We start from the raw sequence: 19,877 nt of genomic DNA on the forward strand, positions 1-19,877 counted from the left end.
TAGAGTTGTACTATTATGTGATGGACCGACACATGTGACTTAGTTTAACCATATACTTTTTGTAATGAGCTGTTTTGTTGGATTTGAATGATTTGGAGAAGAATATTAAATAGAGATCAAATCAAAGTGAATAAAAGGAGGAGAGGACAGGTGTGGAGAGAGATTGAGAAGTTTTAGAAATGATTGAGGAGGTGTCAACCAGTAACAGGGAAGACAACGTGGAGGTTGCAGACGGCGCACGTTTCTATTTCTTTTTTCAACTTCTACACGCTTCTCTGCTCCTCTTTGGGCTCTCTCTGTCTCTCTTTGGGCCATGTGTGTGTGTTTCATGAAGAGACTAGAGAGTGTACTCAAGCTGGTGTCAGTGCTCCTCTTCTCCTCCTAGTCATAACTTTTGTTGCTTTAATGATCAAGCTTCTGTGCTTTGTGCTTTATTACTGCTTTTGTCATCCTAGCTGTAGTGGAACTCGATCATTTTGTCTTGCTAAAATTTGAGTGACGGGTTTCAGATTTGAGTGATCTGTTGGGGGAGCTAACGAACACGGCAGTTGACATGTGAAGTGACAGAGAAAAAACAAAACAAGGGACTTGGACATCTTCATCATGATGTTGAAGAATTCAACTTCAAGTGCAACCAAAACAGCAGCTTGCCAGCTGGGAAGTGGATGAACAGAGTTATACATGTTCATCACAGACCCTCTTTTGTTTTAATCTTCTGTGAATCTTGTTGCTTAAACTCAAAACGCTTCTTATTATGGAAAACCTAAACTTTATTTGTATAGAACACAAGCAACCATGTTTTTTTTTTTTTTTTTTTTTTTTTTTTCACAAGCAACCATGTTGTTGTTGTTCTTCTGTATCATACAGATTTGTCTCCTGACAATTCATAGATAATGTGTATGAATCTATAACCTAACAGCATCAGATCTAAAGATAGACATACACTACAGAAACGTTGAGAACATGTGAGATTTATTATTAAGAATTAACACAAAGACTCTTTATCTCAGCTCTAATACAAGATTATTCTCTGATCTTCTCTTCACTCAATAAAGGTCTGAAGCCATCAAGACACAAATATTACATGAGAATCACACAAAGCAATGTCTCATAGTTGGGAAAGAACTAAGAAACATGACCAATAACAATAACAAATAGCTTTTTAAGGGTATTGAAAAAAACCAAAACATACATATCCACTACTGAAGCTTGAGTTCCATGATGTTCTTGGTCTTGGGAGGATACGCCAAGTAAACCTTGACCACCCTCTCCACAACCTCCAGCTGCTTCTTACCTTCAGCATAAGCCTCCTCCACCTTAGAATGGTCGGTGAGACTCTTGTTCATGCGGAACCCATCCAAGGTCCTTCGCTTAGCGTACTCCCTGATGTTGTAGTCAGGGTACTGACGCCCCGCTCGAAGCAGGGAGCGACAGAGGCTGATGACTTGACCTTTATCTACCATCGCAGGGAATGGACACTAACACTTTTATTGGTACAAAGCCTGCTTACGTTAACAAAGATTAAGAGTCAAGATAAGGGATAAAGACACAAACTTTGACATATGACAGTGGAATTGGATTAAAGCAAAAAAGAACCAAACTTTCTCCAGAAAATCAAAACTAGTTAGTGAGGAGATTCATTTATCAACAGCATTCAATCTCTAACATTAGCAACAAAAGCTTCACTGAAAAAATATGCTAAAGAAGCAATTAAAAAAAAAAAAACCGATTAAATTGTATCTAAAACGACAACTTAACAGCCGACATACAACTAAAGTACTAAACTCCACCCAAAATTTTATAGTAATTGCAGACAACAACTAAAAGAGACAAGAACATCTAATTCACACAAGAGAGGATCCATCCAATCAAATTCAGGTAAGAATAGAATCTGAGGAAACGAAACTCCAAATTCGTATAAACATACCTAAGATGAAAACGTCGATGTGTGATTAGTTCCCTCACGTCGACGACAACAAAGTGGGAGCTCGGCGTTGAGGTTCCTTCTCCGTGCTTACATAAACCTAGTAGTTAGTTAAAACCGAAATTGAACCGGGAAAGAATAATTAAACCGGTTTAATAATGGGCCTGACATTTAGGCCCGTTATATTTGGGCTAATAGGTGAAAAGCATTTTTTTAATAATAAGCTGTATGACGTGGCATATTTCACAAAAAAAAACACTATTCTCTTGTCTCTCTCTGTCAACGCTCTGTGAGTGAGAGAATGTAGTCAACTCTGTTTTAAGGCTTGGTTTTGGTTTAACCGGTTCTGCGTCAAACAAAGTGTGAAGGTACTTGTGATCTGCGTCTTGTCTCTCTTCTTTGCTCTCTCACTCTCTCACTCCAAGACGTTGAAGCGTGATGGTAAAGTCTGCTTCTCTCCACCGTCTGGTTCTGTGTTTATGTATCCTCCCTCCATTGCTTTTGATTTCTATAGCTCTTTAACAGATTTGGAACATACCCATTATCAAAATTCGATGTATCTCTCTATAAAGTTTCACTCTTTGCGATGGCTTATGTGTGGACAATGAATAGATCCGATAGTATATGTACTACTAGCCTCAGTCAAGTTCTGTCTGTGTATCAATCATGAAGCTAGTTACTTAATATATATATTATTAATATTAGCTCTCTTTGCTCATTGTATTGATCTGTTTGCACAGTGAAAGCTTTGAATGAAATCAAAGCTTCTTTAGGATGGAGAGTGGTGTATTCATGGGTTGGTGATGATCCTTGAGGAGATGGAGATCTCCCACCTTGGTCTGGTGTCACAAGGAGACTATAGGGTTGTCACAGAACTGTAAGTCCTACTTTTTTCTTCTTGTTCTGGCTTTGATGTTTTCTTCTGTATTTTACTTGACTGAACTATTTGCTTTTGAATCTGTCTGATTAGTAGATAAGTTTACACGGTTTCGATTGTTGGACCGTGCAGTAACAAACCTTTTGGATTTGACTAGACTGTAAGTTACTTCCTAGCACCTGTTTATTATGTGTGACCTTAAGTAGATTTGTGTTAGGAAATCTTTGAATGTCTATCTGCAAAGGAGATTGTAGATGCCTTTGGACAAAGGTTAGAGCGTTCATGTTTTGAGATGGTTAAATTGAAAATGGTGTTTGGTTTGTTTGATTTTTTGATGTTCATATGTTCATATGTTCCTTATGCTCTTACAGTGATATAGTGTGGTTGATCTTCTGTCTTTTTCAGTTTACCTTTGTTTATTGTTCTGAGATTTGCATGTGACAAGAGTGTGTTATTTGTGTCATCATATCATGCCAATGCTTCACCTAATCATCTTCTCTGTTGCAACTTTTAGAAACCTGAGGTGGAATAAACTACAAGAGGCTAACCCATTTGTGAGAGTACCTTTGTGTTTTCTTGTTTAGCTTCTTTTTTAGAAACCTGAGGTGAAAATCACCAGACACAATCTTCTAAAGTACAGTTTAGGTCTTATATCGTTACTGAGATCTGATTTGGCTTTTGTCCCTTTTAGCTTTCAGAGATGTTGGTAACAACCATTTGGTGGGAACCATAAGGGAGCTCATCCGTTTTGATGGTAGTTTCCCATCTCTTCGTAACCTGTAAGCATCTGCATTCTTCAAGAATCTTCTCCCCCTCTCTCTTCTATTATACTCGGTCCTTTTTCATCTCTTTATATAATTCTCTGGTCCTTTTAGGTACTTGAATAACAACTATTTGAGCGGAGGAATCCCTGCTCAGCTATCAAATCTTACAAACTTAGAGACTGTGTAAGCACTCCACACTTTACATTATGACATCTGCAATAAACACTATCTGGATAACTCTAAATCTTTGTTTACTTCATTGTGTAGGTACCTGTCTTACAACAAGTTCATTGGAAACATTCCTTTTGCGCCATTGCTCACATTCCTAAGCTGACATTCCTGTAAGTTTTTTGTTTTTGTGCTTGTCTTGGATTTGCTTACAATCTAATACAAAATATGCATTCTCATGGGATTATTTTGAAACAAGGTATATATCTTGATCACAACCAGTTTACTAGGAGAATCCCAGATGCATTCTGCAAGCATCCTTTCCTCAAAGAAATGTGAGTTCTCTCACCCTATTTTGGAACCATAGAACAGTGAAACTGTATAAGAGTTTGAACAATTTAAACGAGTTTGAGATGTTTGAACGAAACATGTTTCAACTTTTTCAGGTACGTTTGAAGTCAACATGTTCAAACAAGGCGTGAACCCAATTGGTTACACACAAAGTCTTAGAAGTTTCTGACGCTGATTTTGCCGTCTGACAGAGTATAAGATTCTAGAGAAAACTTCTCAAAACTACCTAGAGATGGTTCCCCACTTCAGGTTTTTTTCTCTTCAATATTATGTATTTTGTCTTCTTGATCCTTGCAAATGGAACTAAGCATAGACAACAAGTTTTTTTTATCTTTATATTGTATAGTTAAAGACACATTCCACTAATTTATCATCCTTCTTAATCAAATAGAAATATCAGCTTTATAGTTTTTTAATTAATATATAGACCAAAAAACTGACAACACATTAATTATTAATTGGATCTTAAGTAACATAAATAAGAAATTTAATAAATTAAAAATAAAACTTAAATATGAAGAGATATATTATATATAGTTATAAAAGTTGGCCTCTCCCTCTCTCTCTCATAAGACTTTCTCCAAAGGAAAGATTTTCTTCTCTCTCTCTATGTTGTTTTGTGTGTGTTTACTTTCCTAACAATCAAACCTACTTTTCTTCTTTCATCAATTTAGTTTCCCAAAGTAAAGAGAAAACTAGTCTCCCTTGGTAAGGCAACCTTCTGGTTTTATATAATTTTATTTTCTTCTCATCTTCTGTTCGATTATTTTCTTCATCTTCTTCTGTTTGTAATTTTCTGAGAATTAGGTTTTCATTCCTTGAGAAGCAATCTAAAGGTATCATTGTCTGAATCCTTGATTTCTCTGTGTTTTGTGTGTTTGGTTATGTTTGAGTTTAAAAACTGTTGGTAGGGCTTTAAAGCCTGCAGAGTAGTCCTCAAATATTTGATCATATCTCAGTTTTAATTGTGTCACGATCAGATTACAGTTTTGTCTTTTAGGTATTGATGTCATTGATGACTTGTTGGCATGACACACATGTTTTGATTTAGACTCTTAAAAGTCAACATGTGTCCTTTGGATGTAGATTCCTTCGTTTAAAAATTGTTGAAATGAAGAAGAATGTTTAGTCATCTTTGGTTATGTAATTTGAGTACAGAAAGAAAAGTTATTTTAATTTGATATGTTTAAAAGTTGTCCACTCTTGTGGTTTATAGATGTCTGAAGAAGGTTCTGTGGAAACGGTACATGTAAAGGACGTGGGACCTGTGGAAGATGTTGTTATATCTGAGGCACCCAAGGGTCAAGAAGAGTGTGTATCAGAGACTAATGAAGTGCCTGTGCCTAAGCCACCAAGTGTGAACTCAACTAGAGCTGCTGGTACACGAGCAGGTAAACCGCAGGTTAAGTCCCGTTATCGCGGTGATCATCATGTGAGCTCAATTCATGATCACTGCAAACATGGGACACATGGCAAGAGGTGTGATCAACATGATGATGCGGTGAAACCATGGAAGATGGTGAGGAGAAAGAGTGTTGAAACCGCAGTGACGGTTAAAGTTGAGACTTCAGGTTTGAGAAAGAAGTCTCTGGCAAGTGTGACCAAACCAGAGAGCTCGGTGGCTGCAAAGAGAAATGGCGAGAACAAAGGAACCAAGAGTACTCTTGCTGATTCCGCTGTTGTTAAAAAGGTTCCTGGCTTGGGAAATGAGAAGTCAAGTTCTGCTGTGAAGAAGGTTTCAAGAATCAGTGTTGCTCCAAAGAGTCTGAAGAATAAGGAGAAGGCAAAGACTCAGACTATTAGCGGTGAAGATGTAAAAGAGAAGACTGTGTGTGTTGTTGAAGCTAGCGTCAAAGGTGTTCAGAGTGAGAAGCAAGCATCATCTGAGAAGAAAAGTGGTGATGCAGAGTTTGAAGCAGATCAAACCCCTGAGAAGAAGATTAGGCCTAAGAGGATGATGTCAGGTGCAAAGGTGAATCTAGCTAAGCAGATGAGTTTCAAGAAAGGGAAGACTCTTGAACCAAGACCTGAGGACGCTTCTCCTAAATGGATCAAGTTCAGAAAGAAGGTTGTGCAGGAACTGAAACCTCAAACCGAAGGGAAGAAGAAGAAGAATCTGAAAGGTATTGAGACAAGAAGTGGTTCTTGTGAAGGAAGCAAACATGAGAAGGTTGTTCTGAGGCATCAAAAGGTAGAAGGGAAGAAGAAAATGATGACACTATTCAACAATGTGATTGAGGAGACAATGAGTAAGTTGACAAAGGTGAGGAAGACCAAAGTGAAAGCTCTTATTGGTGCTTTTGAAACTGTGATCTCTCTTCAGGACACTAAGACACCTCAGAAAGTTCAGAGCAAGGCCACAACACTTTAAGGTTTAGTCCTTTGGGTGGCCAGCAGTGAGACAACAGAAACTTATTTGTCTGCTGCATATGATCGATATAACATGCAATATTTCAAACTTTGAGAACTTATTTTGAGAGGAAGAGAGCTATAGATATAACTGTCTTGTTACTGTCCTCAGAGAGAGCAAAAGGATTTATGACCTTGACAATATAACTGAAGATGAAGTAAAGATTTCAAGTTTTATCTATTTTCCACAATTAAAGAAAAAGAACAGTTTATTATTTTTTACAATCATGATCTATGTAGCATGGAAGCGATGTCCATTTCCAGTTTTAGAATCAAATCGAAAATTTATGGAAGCTTTCAGACTCTCAATTTCAAAATCTTTATAACTTTTTTTAAAAGAAAAACGTATTAAGTTTGTGTTTCCATTTTGAAATCTTGCGTTTGTGTTTTGAAAGGGTATGAATGGTGACCAGGGAACGGCGAGGAATAATGCATTCCTTAACGTTCCTAAAAAAAATTACCATTCACAAGGAATAATAATTCTCTCTCATTCCCTTTCATTACTTTTTTTGTAGAGAATTAAAAAATAAAATTGTTCCTTGATAAAATTGATAAGGAACAATCATTCATTTTCATTCCTGCTATTTTATTCCCGAACATTCTTTTTTTATGTGTTCCTCTTGTTTTCCGAATGGTCACCAGTCATACACTGACAGTGTTTTATATAAAAAAATCCGAAATCAAAAGTTTATGGAAGCTTTCAGACTCTCAATTCCAAAATCTTTATATATATATATATATTTAAAGAAAAATGTGTTAAGTTTGGGTTTCTATTTTTAAATTCTGCGTTTGTGTTTTGAAAATTCAGTGTCTTATATAAAAAAACGTGAAGTTATTTTTATAGGGTGATTTTATTTTAGGGGATGTTATTCAATCGGTGATTTAAAATCAATTTTCAAGTTTTGTAATCAATTAAACTTTTAAACTTAAACATAGTTTTTAATTAATGAATTCTAAAATCTACGTAATATACCTTGGATTTTGATTTATTTGTTCATGAGAATCCACCACAAATGATTGGAAATCAATTTTAAATACAAAGAATTTTTAGTTCCTTTGAAGTTGAATAACACTACATTTAAATCACACTTAATAACACCAGATTTTAAATTTGATTTATAAATACCATATTCAATAACACTAGATTTAAAAGTAGAATTTAGAATCATCATCTATTCAAATAACACCACCTAAATTAATTCTCCTAGATCATTTATAAATGCATAAGAATAATTTATATAATATTTATAGAATTTTATAAACACAATCCCACCTTCTAAATACTAAACTTTAAATAGTAATCACTAAATCTAACCCCAAATGTTATTGTGTTTTTGATTGAGTGTAATTTTAAAAATTGGTAACCAATTTAGGATATTTTAAAGAAATTATTGATAAAAAAATCAAACTAATATACTGACCAAAAATTGTTGACACATTTTAATAAGTAATCAATTTTAGATTCTTTTGCATATCTATCAAGACTTGACTATATTTTTCAATTATTTTTCAATTAATTCTTTTAATTATTTGGTTATTTTTCTCAATTCAAATATTATTATTTTGGTAATATTTTATTCAAACATAACATTTGATAAATTGTTTTTTGACTTTGTGGGCTTAAACATTTTTTAAATTGTATATAAATTCGTTCATCTGATCCAACAAATTATCACAAAACCAAAAATCATATATATAATCTGATAAATATGAGTAATTCGGTTTTTATAGTTTCTATCGTTTTAATGACTATAGTTTCCCCAATTTTCAATGCTAAAATGGTGTATAGTATCACTTGTGGAATGGCGAAAGATTCGATGAGACCTTGTTTGGTCTTGGCACCAGGTCAGGTGCCAACAAGACCTTGTTGTGATGCTCTTCAAGCCATAGAGTTCCAAGCAACGACGAAACAGATTCGACAATTTTATTGCAACTGCTTTAAAAATGTTATCCATTCATCTCCATATGTAAAACTTATACCCTTGCCTGAACTCTGTCGGATTCCTATAACTGGGATTTTAACCCCACCTCATGGTTGTGATAGGTATGATTAATTTTTATATTAATTTTTTAGATTAATATAAAATTAATTTTTATGTGAAACAAAAAAAATTGTTACGTGCAGGTTGAAATCTTCCACCAATATTATCCATAGTCGTGTTTTTCAAAATTTCAATAAATATATATATGAGATATTTTCTTTTATTCTTTAGTTAATTTATAATTTAACTTTTCTAATTTTTATATAAATTTTGTTTCTCAGCATCCAAGTCTGAAGCAAAGAAGAAGAAGAATATGCAAGGAGCAAGAAGATTAATGCGATTACTAATGTATCAAAATATTTTCCAAAAATAAGATAACATTCCGTCTTTTTAAATCACTCATGAGCATATTTTCTTTAATTAGGCGACAAAATTCAGCGACTATAATAGAAATAACATAACACTAACATGATGTGAAAACACACCCGTTGTTGAGATTAGTGGTAAGAGAGCCAGAGATAATCTGTCTCTAGTGTTATGCTTTGTATTGAACAATGTAATGCACGAGAACCCCATATGTGAACCAACACATAAATCTACATTATACAAATATCTGTTTGGACGGTTTATTTAATACAGTCTGGTCCGTTTTGGGTAACTGTATAAAATTTTGTACAAAAGAAACTAAATCTGTGATTAAATAAAGAACAATCATTTTTTTGGTTTTATTTCTCTTAAATACCAATGAGAAACAAAACTTTCGTTTACGGCTAATCAAGCACGACAAGCTGGGGTTCGACGGTTTTGAGAGAATGAGAGTGAACTTTGCTGGTCTGTTGTTAAAAGATTATGCCATCAAGAACTTGGTTTACGGTTATGGGATGAAGAACTACCCACTCCAACGATTGAGAAGGTCTGCCATAATATGTTTTTTTTGGGGGTAAATTGTTTTTTTTTTGGGACAAATGTTAAAAGTTGAGAATTGTCCAGTAAAAATAACATTCTGCCATAATGTTTATCCTTCTTAAAGTTCTTATCCAAAACCAAGAGCAAATTATTTTATGATCGGTTGTGTTATCTTTAATTAGGAGTTTTGTTGGTTCTTTGATACCAAACTACAGAATATTTTTGTCGATGAAAAGCCATCTCAACAGATGCACTTTGTGCCTGTCCAATGAAGTCCTAATGGTACAAGCATAAGATCCCATAATTTACGAGTGATTTAGCTTCATTCTTAGGCAGTGTTTTTAAAAACCGGACCGACCTGATTGTTGGACCAAGTTTGACCATGAACCGGGGATGTAGTCATAATGAAATTATATTTTAATATTTTTTTAATACAAACTTTGACTGTTCAACCATAATTATATCATTCATAAGCCATATATATATATCTGAATATCTATTAAATGTTATTATTACTCATAGTTTTTTGATCATTTGTATTTTATTATACAAAAATTAAACTATAGATTATAAAATTATCAATATGAGACTTTTAACAATTTTCATTATTTATAGTCATTTTAATAAATTCAAAATATAACATACACAAAAAAATCTAAATTTTTATTATATGGTTTATATGATTGTTTAATTTATTTTAATAATATAACATTAAAATATGGAAGATATGTAAATTGTTGTCAAATCTTTATTATTAAAATTATTAATTATCAAATATATATAATTCACTTTTGATAATTCCATAACTTTTATTTAAGGAAAGAAAGCAAAATAATAATTGTAGATTGTTAATTAATTTCATGGTTAGTTTAATGAGAAGTATATAATATATGTCAAGTGGACCAACATATTTATTTCTCTATAGACTTTAAGAAGTATTCTAGTGATACCACGTGTTATAGTTAAAATGTTGTAATGCTTATCTTTTTTTTTTGTTAAAGAAATGCTTATCTTTTAATATATACTAGGTAATAACCAGTGTCTTGCGCTTGCTGAAATTATTAATTTTGCTATTTCTTAAGATAAGAAGATATTAGGTATGTTTAATTTTGATATCAGTTCGGTTTTAGGTTAGTTTGTTTGGTTTTTAATCTACTAAAATATAACTACCATTCTGAATCAATATTTATTTTTTTCTTCGGTTAAATGCTTGAGGTTTTTAGTTTTTTTCGATGATAACCAAAATTTATTATTATTTGTTTGGTTTCATATCATATGAATTTTAGACAGTCCTGATGTCCAACTAATGGTTTCATATTATAATTTCTAAATGCATGAAAAATCAAATCAAATCTAGATAATAATTGAAGAAAAAGAAGAAAATTATTAAGACAAATCATTTCATTAAAATTTGGTCGATGGTGAAAAGAAACATTAAAAAATAATATTTCAGCTTCCAAGAGAATTAGAATCTTCACTTGTAGTGAATATTTAGTTATATAGGTACTCACTTCAATGTGCACATATATGTAGGGCGAGGCAAAATATCTGTAAATTTTGATTTGATTTGTTATCCTTTTCGAATTGAACCAAAAATCTGGATATCTCTAACTCTACGAAGCTAAGAAAATACTAATATGCAATATCCATAGAAACAAAAAAATCACAAATATTAATATTTTTAGAAAAATATATCCGATTTGATTCATTATATGCTATATATAATGAATTATATATATAAGTTTTACAATATTTTTATTTACTAAATTTATTAAAATAGTTATTAGTATTCAAAAAAGTTAATAATTTTTTGTAATTTTTTTTATCTTAGAGTTTTTATTCATTTTTAATTAATTTATTTATTTTTACGGATTGGATCGGCTATCCGGTTAAAATCTAAAAAAAATTGAATATCCGTGATACCGTATATTCGGATGGCTATGAATCAAATCAAATCGAATATTTAATTATTCAGACGAAACAAATCGGATCACGAATATTTTTAAAACCCTGGATATCTGATTCGTGCCCACCTTTACAAATATATATATATATATATATATATATATAAGTGATTGATGAATCTAAAGATACAGTTAATTAACATTAAAATATATTTTTTTTCAAAATAACACATAAAAGATAAAATTCTTAAAATAAAAATTAAGTAAAAGTATAATAAGCCTAGACATTAGTGATTTTTTTTGAATTTATTTTATTTAGAACGTTTGTATAATTCGTAGAATCTTACATCTGAGTTTTATATTGAAAAAATGTTAAATATTATATAGTGTGTATACATTTATGTAAAGTTTGGTTGAGAAGCTTTCTGCATGTGACATGTCGGTGTATTCATTTTTAAATTGTTGTGAGACTCTCACCTTGCAAACATAATGTAAACCCATTTAATGACAACTAGATTTTGATCTGCACCCGCACGAGTGTTTATTTTATCTTTTATATAAATATATATATTTGTTGTAAGTAGACAATATTATATTATTATTTTTTATTAAATGTTATTTTGTTATTCTTATAAGTATAATATAATATTCTTTATATTATATTTTTCAAAATATGTTGCTATTTATTTTTCTTGTCACCATTATATATCATATATGTGTCATTATATAATTAATAGTATTTTATATGTATCATAATCATATATATAATATTTTTAAAACACAATGTGAAATATAAAAACCATAATTTAAGTTTGCGTTTGAAAGTGAGCTTTGTATTTTATTTTTAATATATATATTTAAAGCATTTTTATAATGATTATTGGAAAATATTTTAGTAAAAATCAATTTTTGAATAGATTTATATTTTGAATCAATTTTTTATTTAAATCAATTTTAAATTAATATTTTGATTTGAAATATGTATATAAAATTTAAAATTTGTGTTATCATTATTTTAGACAAAAAATGTTTTAGGTAAATAGATTGGGCTATTTTCGTATATTTTAAAGCTGGCTTAGATATATAGTTTATCATAATATTATGAACTTCCAATATTTTTTTAATAACATAAGTTATTACTATTTTTCTTAATATATTGGTATACATGTTTCCAAACATTATTATATTCATTTTTTACTGATATACATGTTTCGAAACACTTCCTAAATGTACTTCTACTTTAATAAGATCTATACTATTATTTATGAAGTGATTTTGCTTAGTTGTTCTCTTGTCCATGATTTTAGATAATTTTTATTTATTTATTATTGCTTATTTGTCATATTTTCTATAATTTGTGATTTTGCTTAGTTGTCCTCTTATGCTTGATTTTAGATAATTTTTGTTTATTTATCATTGTTTATTGCTTATTTTTCATATTTTCTATAGTTTTAGATAATTTATTTATTTGTTATGTTTTCAATAATTATACTTTTTCATATTTTTCATATCCTCCATAATTTAGGTTATTGATTATTTCTTATGTTCTTTATAATTTTCTGTAGTAATTTTATTTATTTATCATATTTAAAATAATTTTAGGTGGTAATTTTAGTTTTGCTTACTTGTCATGTTATCCATAAGTTTAGGCTATTTTTATTATTTTCATGTCTTATTACTTTTAGAACATTATTTTTCATATTCCATGATTTAATTTAGGCTCAGTCATTAGTTTTAATAAATAACTTTTTGAATTGTTAGTTTTGAACATATATAGTGATTATTTAATAAATCTTTTCAATATATTCATCGATAAATATTATTAATGAGTATTAATTTTATAGTTTTGTTCATCTTATGTTAATTTTCAATATTAAATCTTTTAATGTTTTATTTATTATTTTTAAAATGAAGCTTGCTTCTCTTTTATACCACCGAATTATTTTATCAATCAAAATATGAGTCCAAAGAATACAATCTCTCGCTGTTAAAAATTAAAAAAATACAGCTTTACAAGATATATATACTTTTATTAAATAGAAGTATGTTTTTAATTATTGTAAATTTGTTAATAAGTATTAATATAAACTCCGATGAAGGAGAAATTCATATAAAATGCAATTAAGACTTTGATGAATAGGGGTTTGATTTCATAGGCTTCACTGATAATTTGGTAATTATGGTTTATTTGTAGATTTATCTTTTATATTATTTTTAAAGTAATAATAAAAATTTATTAGGTTATTATAATGATGATATTTTTTTACATGTATGGTTTAGTGATAGAATAAATAAAACATTTTAAAAATACCAAACCATTATCTATGTTGTCTTGTAATAAAAAAAAGATAATTATATCAGTAATTAATTTAATATTTGAAACTAATTAAATAATTTAAATTGAAATTAAAAATTTGTTAAAATTTGAATTAGTTGGATATATATTAGTCCGCACAAGTGTGCGGGCCACCATCTAGTATATATGTATCTTTCATACAACTTCTAATCTTCCTTTCTCAGAAAAAAACTTCTAATCTCTTATCATATCTTTCTGTTTGTACCCTTATTTATATTGTCTTCTGCTCCTATCATCAATGCAGATTCTAATCTATTTTTTTCTGACATAAACAAGAACATATTCATGATGAATCTGTAAACCAAACTGGTAACTTTGCATCCATATGAACGATGAAAAACAGTTGTTTCCTGGTACTGTGTGCGAGACTGTTCGCCCTGATATTTTTCGTTCGAGGTACATGAATGAGCCATGCATGGTTGAAATTGCTTCTGAGGATCTTGATATCTTCAAAATACATTGCAAAGACTGACAATTCTTCTGGTTCCGAAACCATCTTCACCAATTGAGAACAATATGTTACAAAAGTAACATTAAACTGCCATAAATTTCCCATACACTTCATTGCCTAAATGAAAGCCTATCTCCACGTGAAGAGGCGAAAGACTAACATTAAAATGTCGTAAATCGATTAGCTATTCTTTTTTTTTTGGCAAAAAATTTATAAAACAAGATAGCTGCTAAAGAGTAGTGCTAAACATGTTTGTATATGCTATTACCAAGAAAATAAATGGTAATTTACCAAGTTTTGTTTTTTTATCAAAAAAATATTTCAGGGAAATATAGATAGAGGCAATAGTTTCAGAGACATAAAGCACTATACGATAGTTCTCGTGGGAAATAGGTAGTTGACCCAAAAATAAATGATTATGTTCATCATTTAAGTGTGTTAAAGCATCTCCAATATACTCCATATTTTACATAATTTTATAGAGTAATGCTTTTATTATTTGTTCATTACTCTATGTCCTATTTTGTTTTGGAGTAAAATATACAGTGAAGTTGGAGATTTTTTATACAACAGTTTTTATGTAACAAATTATAAAACACCCTATTTTCATTATTTTCGTTTAATTTTTATAGTTTCAGTAGTGTTAGTGAGTAGTGACCATTATTTCCTCCACTTTTCAATGTTAATATGGTGTATAGTATCATTTGTGGCATGGCGCGCGCTAGCCGCTAGACAAGGTGAAACCATGTTTACAGCATGTCGTAGGTGAGAAGCCAACAGTTACTTGTTGTGAGGCTATTAATAGCATAACCCGGAGACTGACTCGTCGACACCTCTGCTGATGTTTCAAAGATGCTGCACAATCATCTCCATATTCAAACCTTATCAACTTGCCTGAACTCTTATCATATTTCTCCAGTTGTGCCTTTCACCCCATCAGTAGACTGCGATAGGTAATATTAATAATTATATTCTTTTATTTAGTTTAATAATTGTAAAGCATTAGTATTTATGTGATACTAAAAATTGTTAAGTGAGGTTGAAATCTTTCACCATTATTTTTTATAGTCATGTTTTCTAACTTCTTGATAAATAAAATGTTAAATTCGAGTTTACTATGGGCTTCCAACTTAAAACCAATTGGTAATTAGTGGATTGACCCTAATCCTTTATATATTAGTTAATGTCCCTTAGAATTCCCGATGTAGGATGTAATATCCCTAATATAAAACTAAATATTATTTTCTAGTTAATTTATAATTAAACCTTTCTGATTTTCTTTATAAATTTGTTTTGCAGGATTCAGAATATGTAAGGCGCAAGAAGATTATGGATATGACAATAAATGCACCATCAAATTTTCTAAAATAATGAGATAAAATTTAGTTTTTTCTTAATTATTCATGAGCATATTTTCTATTATTAAGAGAGAAGACGTAGAAATGAATTCAATCATTTTTATTAATTATTCATGAGATTTTTTTGTTATTTGAATAAAATGTCAATCATAATTTTTAACTTATATAATACCAAACTCGATATAAATTATTAATTTATAATGTTAATTGGACCATATTTTTACATGAATTTTCTAAAAAGTTATTATCTTTTTGTTTTATCGATTTATGTCATATTTTAAACCGGCTCAATTTAGAACTGAGAAAAATTATTACTTTATAGGGGTTATTAATTTATCGAATATTAATTTATATGATTTTTACTGTATATGTATTTTCGCTGAGATACATCTATCTTATTAAAACTCAAGTACAAAATTGGAGTGTTTGGAGACTTGAATAAGACTATTAAAAAATTTAGAGTGTTTGGAGACATGGATTGCAGTCTTTTAAAAAAAAAATATTTTTGTTTCAAAACAAGGATAGTAGTATTAAGAAAAAAAGTAATGGGCTTATATTTTTTAAAAAAATTGAAAGTTATCTAGGCCACTTTTAAAATATACCAAAATGGGTCAATCTAATTGTCTAAATTTTTTTTTTCTAAACTAACCATAAAACAAAATTTAAACTTTATATACATATTTCAAATCAAAATAATAATTCAAATTTGATTTATATCAAAAATTGATTCAAAAATTTACATATATTCAAAAATGGATTTTTACCAAACTATTTTTCAATAACCATTATAAAAAAATATTGTCAATATATATAAGAAAAATATAATACAAAGCCCAATTTGAAATACCAACTCAAATTATGGTTTTTATATTTCATATTAAGTTTTAAAAATATAATATATGTAATTATTTATATGATGGTATGTATAAAATACTATTAATTATATGATTACTTATATGATGGTACATATAAAATATGATTAATTATATGAAAATAAAATACGATATATAATAATGACTAGAGCTGGGCTTTTGGATACCCATACGGATTTGGTTCTGATCGGTTTGTATTTCGGGTTTTCAAGGTCAAAGATTTCAGCCTTATTAGAATGTTTCTAAATTTTGGTTTGAGTTCGATTTGGATCTTTGCGGGTTTGGTTTGGGTTTGGATAACTAATTTAAATTATTTTAAAGTCTTAAATTATTATATATTTTAAATTTCTCAAAATGTATAAATAAAATAATATATTACGTATAAATTTGAATAACATATGTCATAATACTTAAGCTTAACATATCAATTGGCTTGATTTAAAATTTTGGATACGGAATCAATAATTATTTTAAGTATTTTTGGTGATTTGAGTATACTTTAACTATTTCAGATATTTACTTTTGACTATCTATATATATTTTCAAGTATTTAAACCAATTTAAAAGTATCATTTTTGATGTTTTATATACATTAAATCTAAAAATAATTAATATATATAAGTATATAAATCTATTTTTAGATAAATTCGGATACCCAAATACTTCAGTTCGGATCAGATTCGGTTCTCTAAATAACAAAATTTTGAATAATTAGAATATTTAATCAATTTATGTTCGGGTTTGATACTATATTTTTGGATCGGTATCGGTTAGGTTCCTCGGATTCATTTTTCCAAATCCTAATAATTACATGAAAAACAAATATCAACATATTTTTCAAAATATACACCCGCGCGTCTGCGCGGGTCAAAATCTAGTCTATCTTATTAAAACTCAAGTACAAAATTGGATTGTTTGGAGACTTGAATAGGACTTTTAAAAATTTGGAGTGTTTGGAAACATGGATTGCAGTCTTTTAAAAAAATATATTTTTGTTTGAAAACAAGGATAGTAGTATTAAGAAAAAAAAGTAATGTGCTTATGTTTTTTTAAAAAATTGAAAGTTATCTAGGCCACTTTTAAAATATACCAAAATGGGTCAATCTAATTCCCTAAAAAAAAATTTTCTAAACTAACCATAAAACAAAATTTAAACTTTATATACATATTTCAAATCAAAATAATAATTCAAATTTGATTTATATCAAAAATTGATTCAAAAATATACATATATTCAAAAATGGATTTTTACTAAACTATTTTTCAATAACCATTATAAAAAAATATTGTCAATATATATAAGAAAAATATAATACAAAGCCCAATTTGAAATACCAACTCAAATTATGGTTTTCATATTTCATATTAAGTTTTAAAAATATAATATATGTAATTATTTATATGATGGTATGTATAAAATACTATTAATTATATGATTACTTATATGATGGTACATATAAAATACGATTAATTATATGATGATAAAATACAATATATAATAATGACTAGGGATGAGCTTTTGGATACCCATACGGGTTTAGTTCTGATCGGTTTGTATTTTGAGTTTTCGGGGTCAAAGATTTCAGCCTTATTAGAATGTTTCTAAATTTTGGTTTGAGTTCGATTTGGATCTTTGCGGGTTTGGTTTGGGTTTGGATAACTAATTTAAATTATTTTTAAAGTCTTAAATCATTATATATTTTAAATTTCTCAAAATGTATAAATAAAATAATATATTACGTATAAATTTGAATAACATATGTCATAATACTTAAGCTTAACATATCAATTGGCTTGATTTAAAATTTTGGATACGAAATCAATAATTATTTTAAATATTTTTGGTGATTTGAGTATACTTTAACTATTTCAGATATTTACTTTTGACTATCCATATATATTTTCAAGTATTTAAACCAATTTAAAAGTATCATTTTTGATGTTTTATATACGTTAAATCTAAAAATAATTAATATATATAAGTATATAAATCTATTTTTAGATAAATTCGGATACCCAAATACTTCGGTTCGGATCAGATTCGGTTCTCTAAATAACAAAATTTTGAATAATTAGAATATTTAATCAATTTATGTTTGGGTTTGGTACTATATCTTTGGATCGGTATCGGTTATGTTCCTCGGATTCATTTTTCCAAATCCTAATAATTACATGAAAAACAAATATCAACATATTTTTCAAAATATACACCCGCGCGCCTGCGCGGGTCAAAATCTAGTATAATGTTATTGCAAAATTTGGATAGAATTACAAAACAAATCTACGGAAATTACTTTTGTCACCCTGAAAGGAAGAAACAAGTGAGATTACCATTGAACGATTTGACAAAGTCCTAATTTCGATCCAAATGTACCAAAACCACAGGCTCTAAATTCGCAATCAAATACGGAATTTTCTTTGTAAGAATAATTGCGTATATATCAACGAATTACAAAAAAAAAATGTAAAGGAGAAACTGATCAAGCTCGTTTACAAAACCATCAACATTCTACAAAGCAAAGAATATGTACAGATCTGCGAGTTGGAACCGTGCCACGGAAGACTACTCGTCCGCACCGCCCAAAGGATTGTGGATGGGCTCCATGATCGGTCCCCTTGACGAAGACGAGCCACCTTCCTACAATAATCCACCAGCGGATGAGATGGTTAAGAAGGAGAAGTCACCTGCCAAGTTCGCAGAAAAGGCGATTCACATCATTCCTTTTGTTCTTCTTGCATGTGCTCTCGTCCTTTGGCTATTCTCAAATCCAGGTATATATATAATGTACACACAGAAAGGTTAGTGAACCAAAAACTCTACGTATAGTAACATAAGTCCAATTTGAGCTGAACTTGCGGTCCTAGAATTTTTAGTCTTTTTAAAAAAAAACACTATACAACCATGACCTACCTTGAGACTCATGATCGGCTTGAAAAATTTTACTAAACATATATTTTTCTTAGAATACCGTTTTCTTTAATCATTTGGGGACCGAGTGATATATACATATTAAGTAAATTACTTTGGAGACCAATGTTTTATCTCGCTATGGCAAATACCGGCTCTGTATGCAACCTCACTCATTTGCAATTAGCTAGTGTGCATGAAGTGTGAGTAAGTAAGATCGTTGTATGAGTAATTTATAACATAACACAATTTTGTAGATGTGGTGGATGTTGGGATGAGAGAGGAATCTATTGCGGCTAGGATTGAAGGACTGACAATAGAAGGAGACATCGACAATGATAGTGATGGAACTCAGACTGGTTTCTTGGGCGCAACCTTAGAGCTCAGTGGTGATTCAGACAAAACACATTATGCTGATCGGAACAGACGAGCTTCAAGGAAACTGATTAAAGGCTTCTACTAGTTAATAATAAATAAACCACCAATCCATTTTTATGCATTTTGGATCATCATTCCAATCTATAATTCCAAAGTTTTTTTTGGTTAATAAATGAGCAGCTTAATTTAAATCCAAGTGTATTTATCTGATATCAAAAACAAAAAATTCTACATCAATCCGATTGACAAAACTTCTAAATATAGAGATA

General features: G+C 29.7%; 3 protein-coding genes and 1 long non-coding RNA gene across 10 annotated transcripts; 3 read left to right on the forward strand and 1 right to left on the reverse strand.

Moving 5' to 3' along the window:
- Positions 1–2: 2 nt before the first annotated feature.
- On the forward strand, positions 3–568 carry LOC125581575. Its single transcript, XR_007319182.1, has 2 exons — positions 3–360; positions 510–568. It is a non-coding gene; the product is annotated as an uncharacterized LOC125581575 (long non-coding RNA).
- A 385-nt stretch (positions 569–953) lies between these two features.
- Positions 954–1,502, reverse strand: LOC125581574 (LYR motif-containing protein 4B-like). Its single transcript, XM_048747257.1, has one exon. It carries the CDS (start codon positions 1,461–1,463, stop codon positions 1,200–1,202), a length of 264 nt encoding a protein of 87 aa, XP_048603214.1. The 5' UTR covers positions 1,464–1,502; the 3' UTR covers positions 954–1,199.
- A 734-nt stretch (positions 1,503–2,236) lies between these two features.
- LOC106382739 lies at positions 2,237–6,718 on the forward strand. 7 transcript variants are annotated; one of them, XM_048747255.1, is made up of 10 exons: positions 2,237–2,365; positions 2,665–2,801; positions 3,493–3,580; positions 3,677–3,748; positions 3,833–3,906; positions 3,993–4,068; positions 4,180–4,333; positions 4,759–4,792; positions 4,892–4,920; positions 5,301–6,718. In XM_048747255.1, exon 10 carries the CDS (start codon positions 5,301–5,303, stop codon positions 6,453–6,455), a length of 1,155 nt encoding a protein of 384 aa, XP_048603212.1. In that variant the 5' UTR covers positions 2,237–2,365; positions 2,665–2,801; positions 3,493–3,580; positions 3,677–3,748; positions 3,833–3,906; positions 3,993–4,068; positions 4,180–4,333; positions 4,759–4,792; positions 4,892–4,920; the 3' UTR covers positions 6,456–6,718. The 7 variants fall into 7 exon arrangements, with proteins under 7 accessions (XP_048603212.1, XP_048603207.1, XP_048603210.1 ...); XM_048747250.1 differs by adding an exon at positions 3,316–3,406 and having other exon boundaries at positions 4,180–4,920; XM_048747253.1 differs by having other exon boundaries at positions 4,180–4,792.
- Positions 6,719–18,770: 12,052 nt separating this feature from the next.
- LOC106369945 lies at positions 18,771–19,860 on the forward strand. Its single transcript, XM_013810035.3, has 2 exons — positions 18,771–19,094; positions 19,488–19,860. The coding sequence occupies exons 1-2, from the start codon at positions 18,848–18,850 to the stop codon at positions 19,691–19,693; spliced, it is 453 nt and encodes a 150-aa protein (XP_013665489.1). The 5' UTR covers positions 18,771–18,847; the 3' UTR covers positions 19,694–19,860.
- Positions 19,861–19,877: the final 17 nt, after the last annotated feature.

Source organism: Brassica napus, chromosome C2 (assembly GCF_020379485.1).
Source record: "Brassica napus cultivar Da-Ae chromosome C2, Da-Ae, whole genome shotgun sequence".
In the NCBI taxonomy this organism is placed as follows: domain Eukaryota; kingdom Viridiplantae; phylum Streptophyta; class Magnoliopsida; order Brassicales; family Brassicaceae; genus Brassica; species Brassica napus.

Excerpts from the sequence above, each read along its gene's own strand:
- LOC125581574 (XM_048747257.1), bottom strand. The coding sequence starts at position 1,463 with ATGGTAGATAAAGGTCAAGTCATCAGCCTCTGTCGCTCCCTGCTTCGA.
- LOC106382739 (XM_048747250.1), top strand. The coding sequence starts at position 5,301 with ATGTCTGAAGAAGGTTCTGTGGAAACGGTACATGTAAAGGACGTGGGA.
- LOC106369945 (XM_013810035.3), top strand. The coding sequence starts at position 18,848 with ATGTACAGATCTGCGAGTTGGAACCGTGCCACGGAAGACTACTCGTCC. Across the intron at positions 19,095-19,487 it reads TTGGCTATTCTCAAATCCAG|ATGTGGTGGATGTTGGGATG; the intron begins GTATATATATAA and ends ACAATTTTGTAG.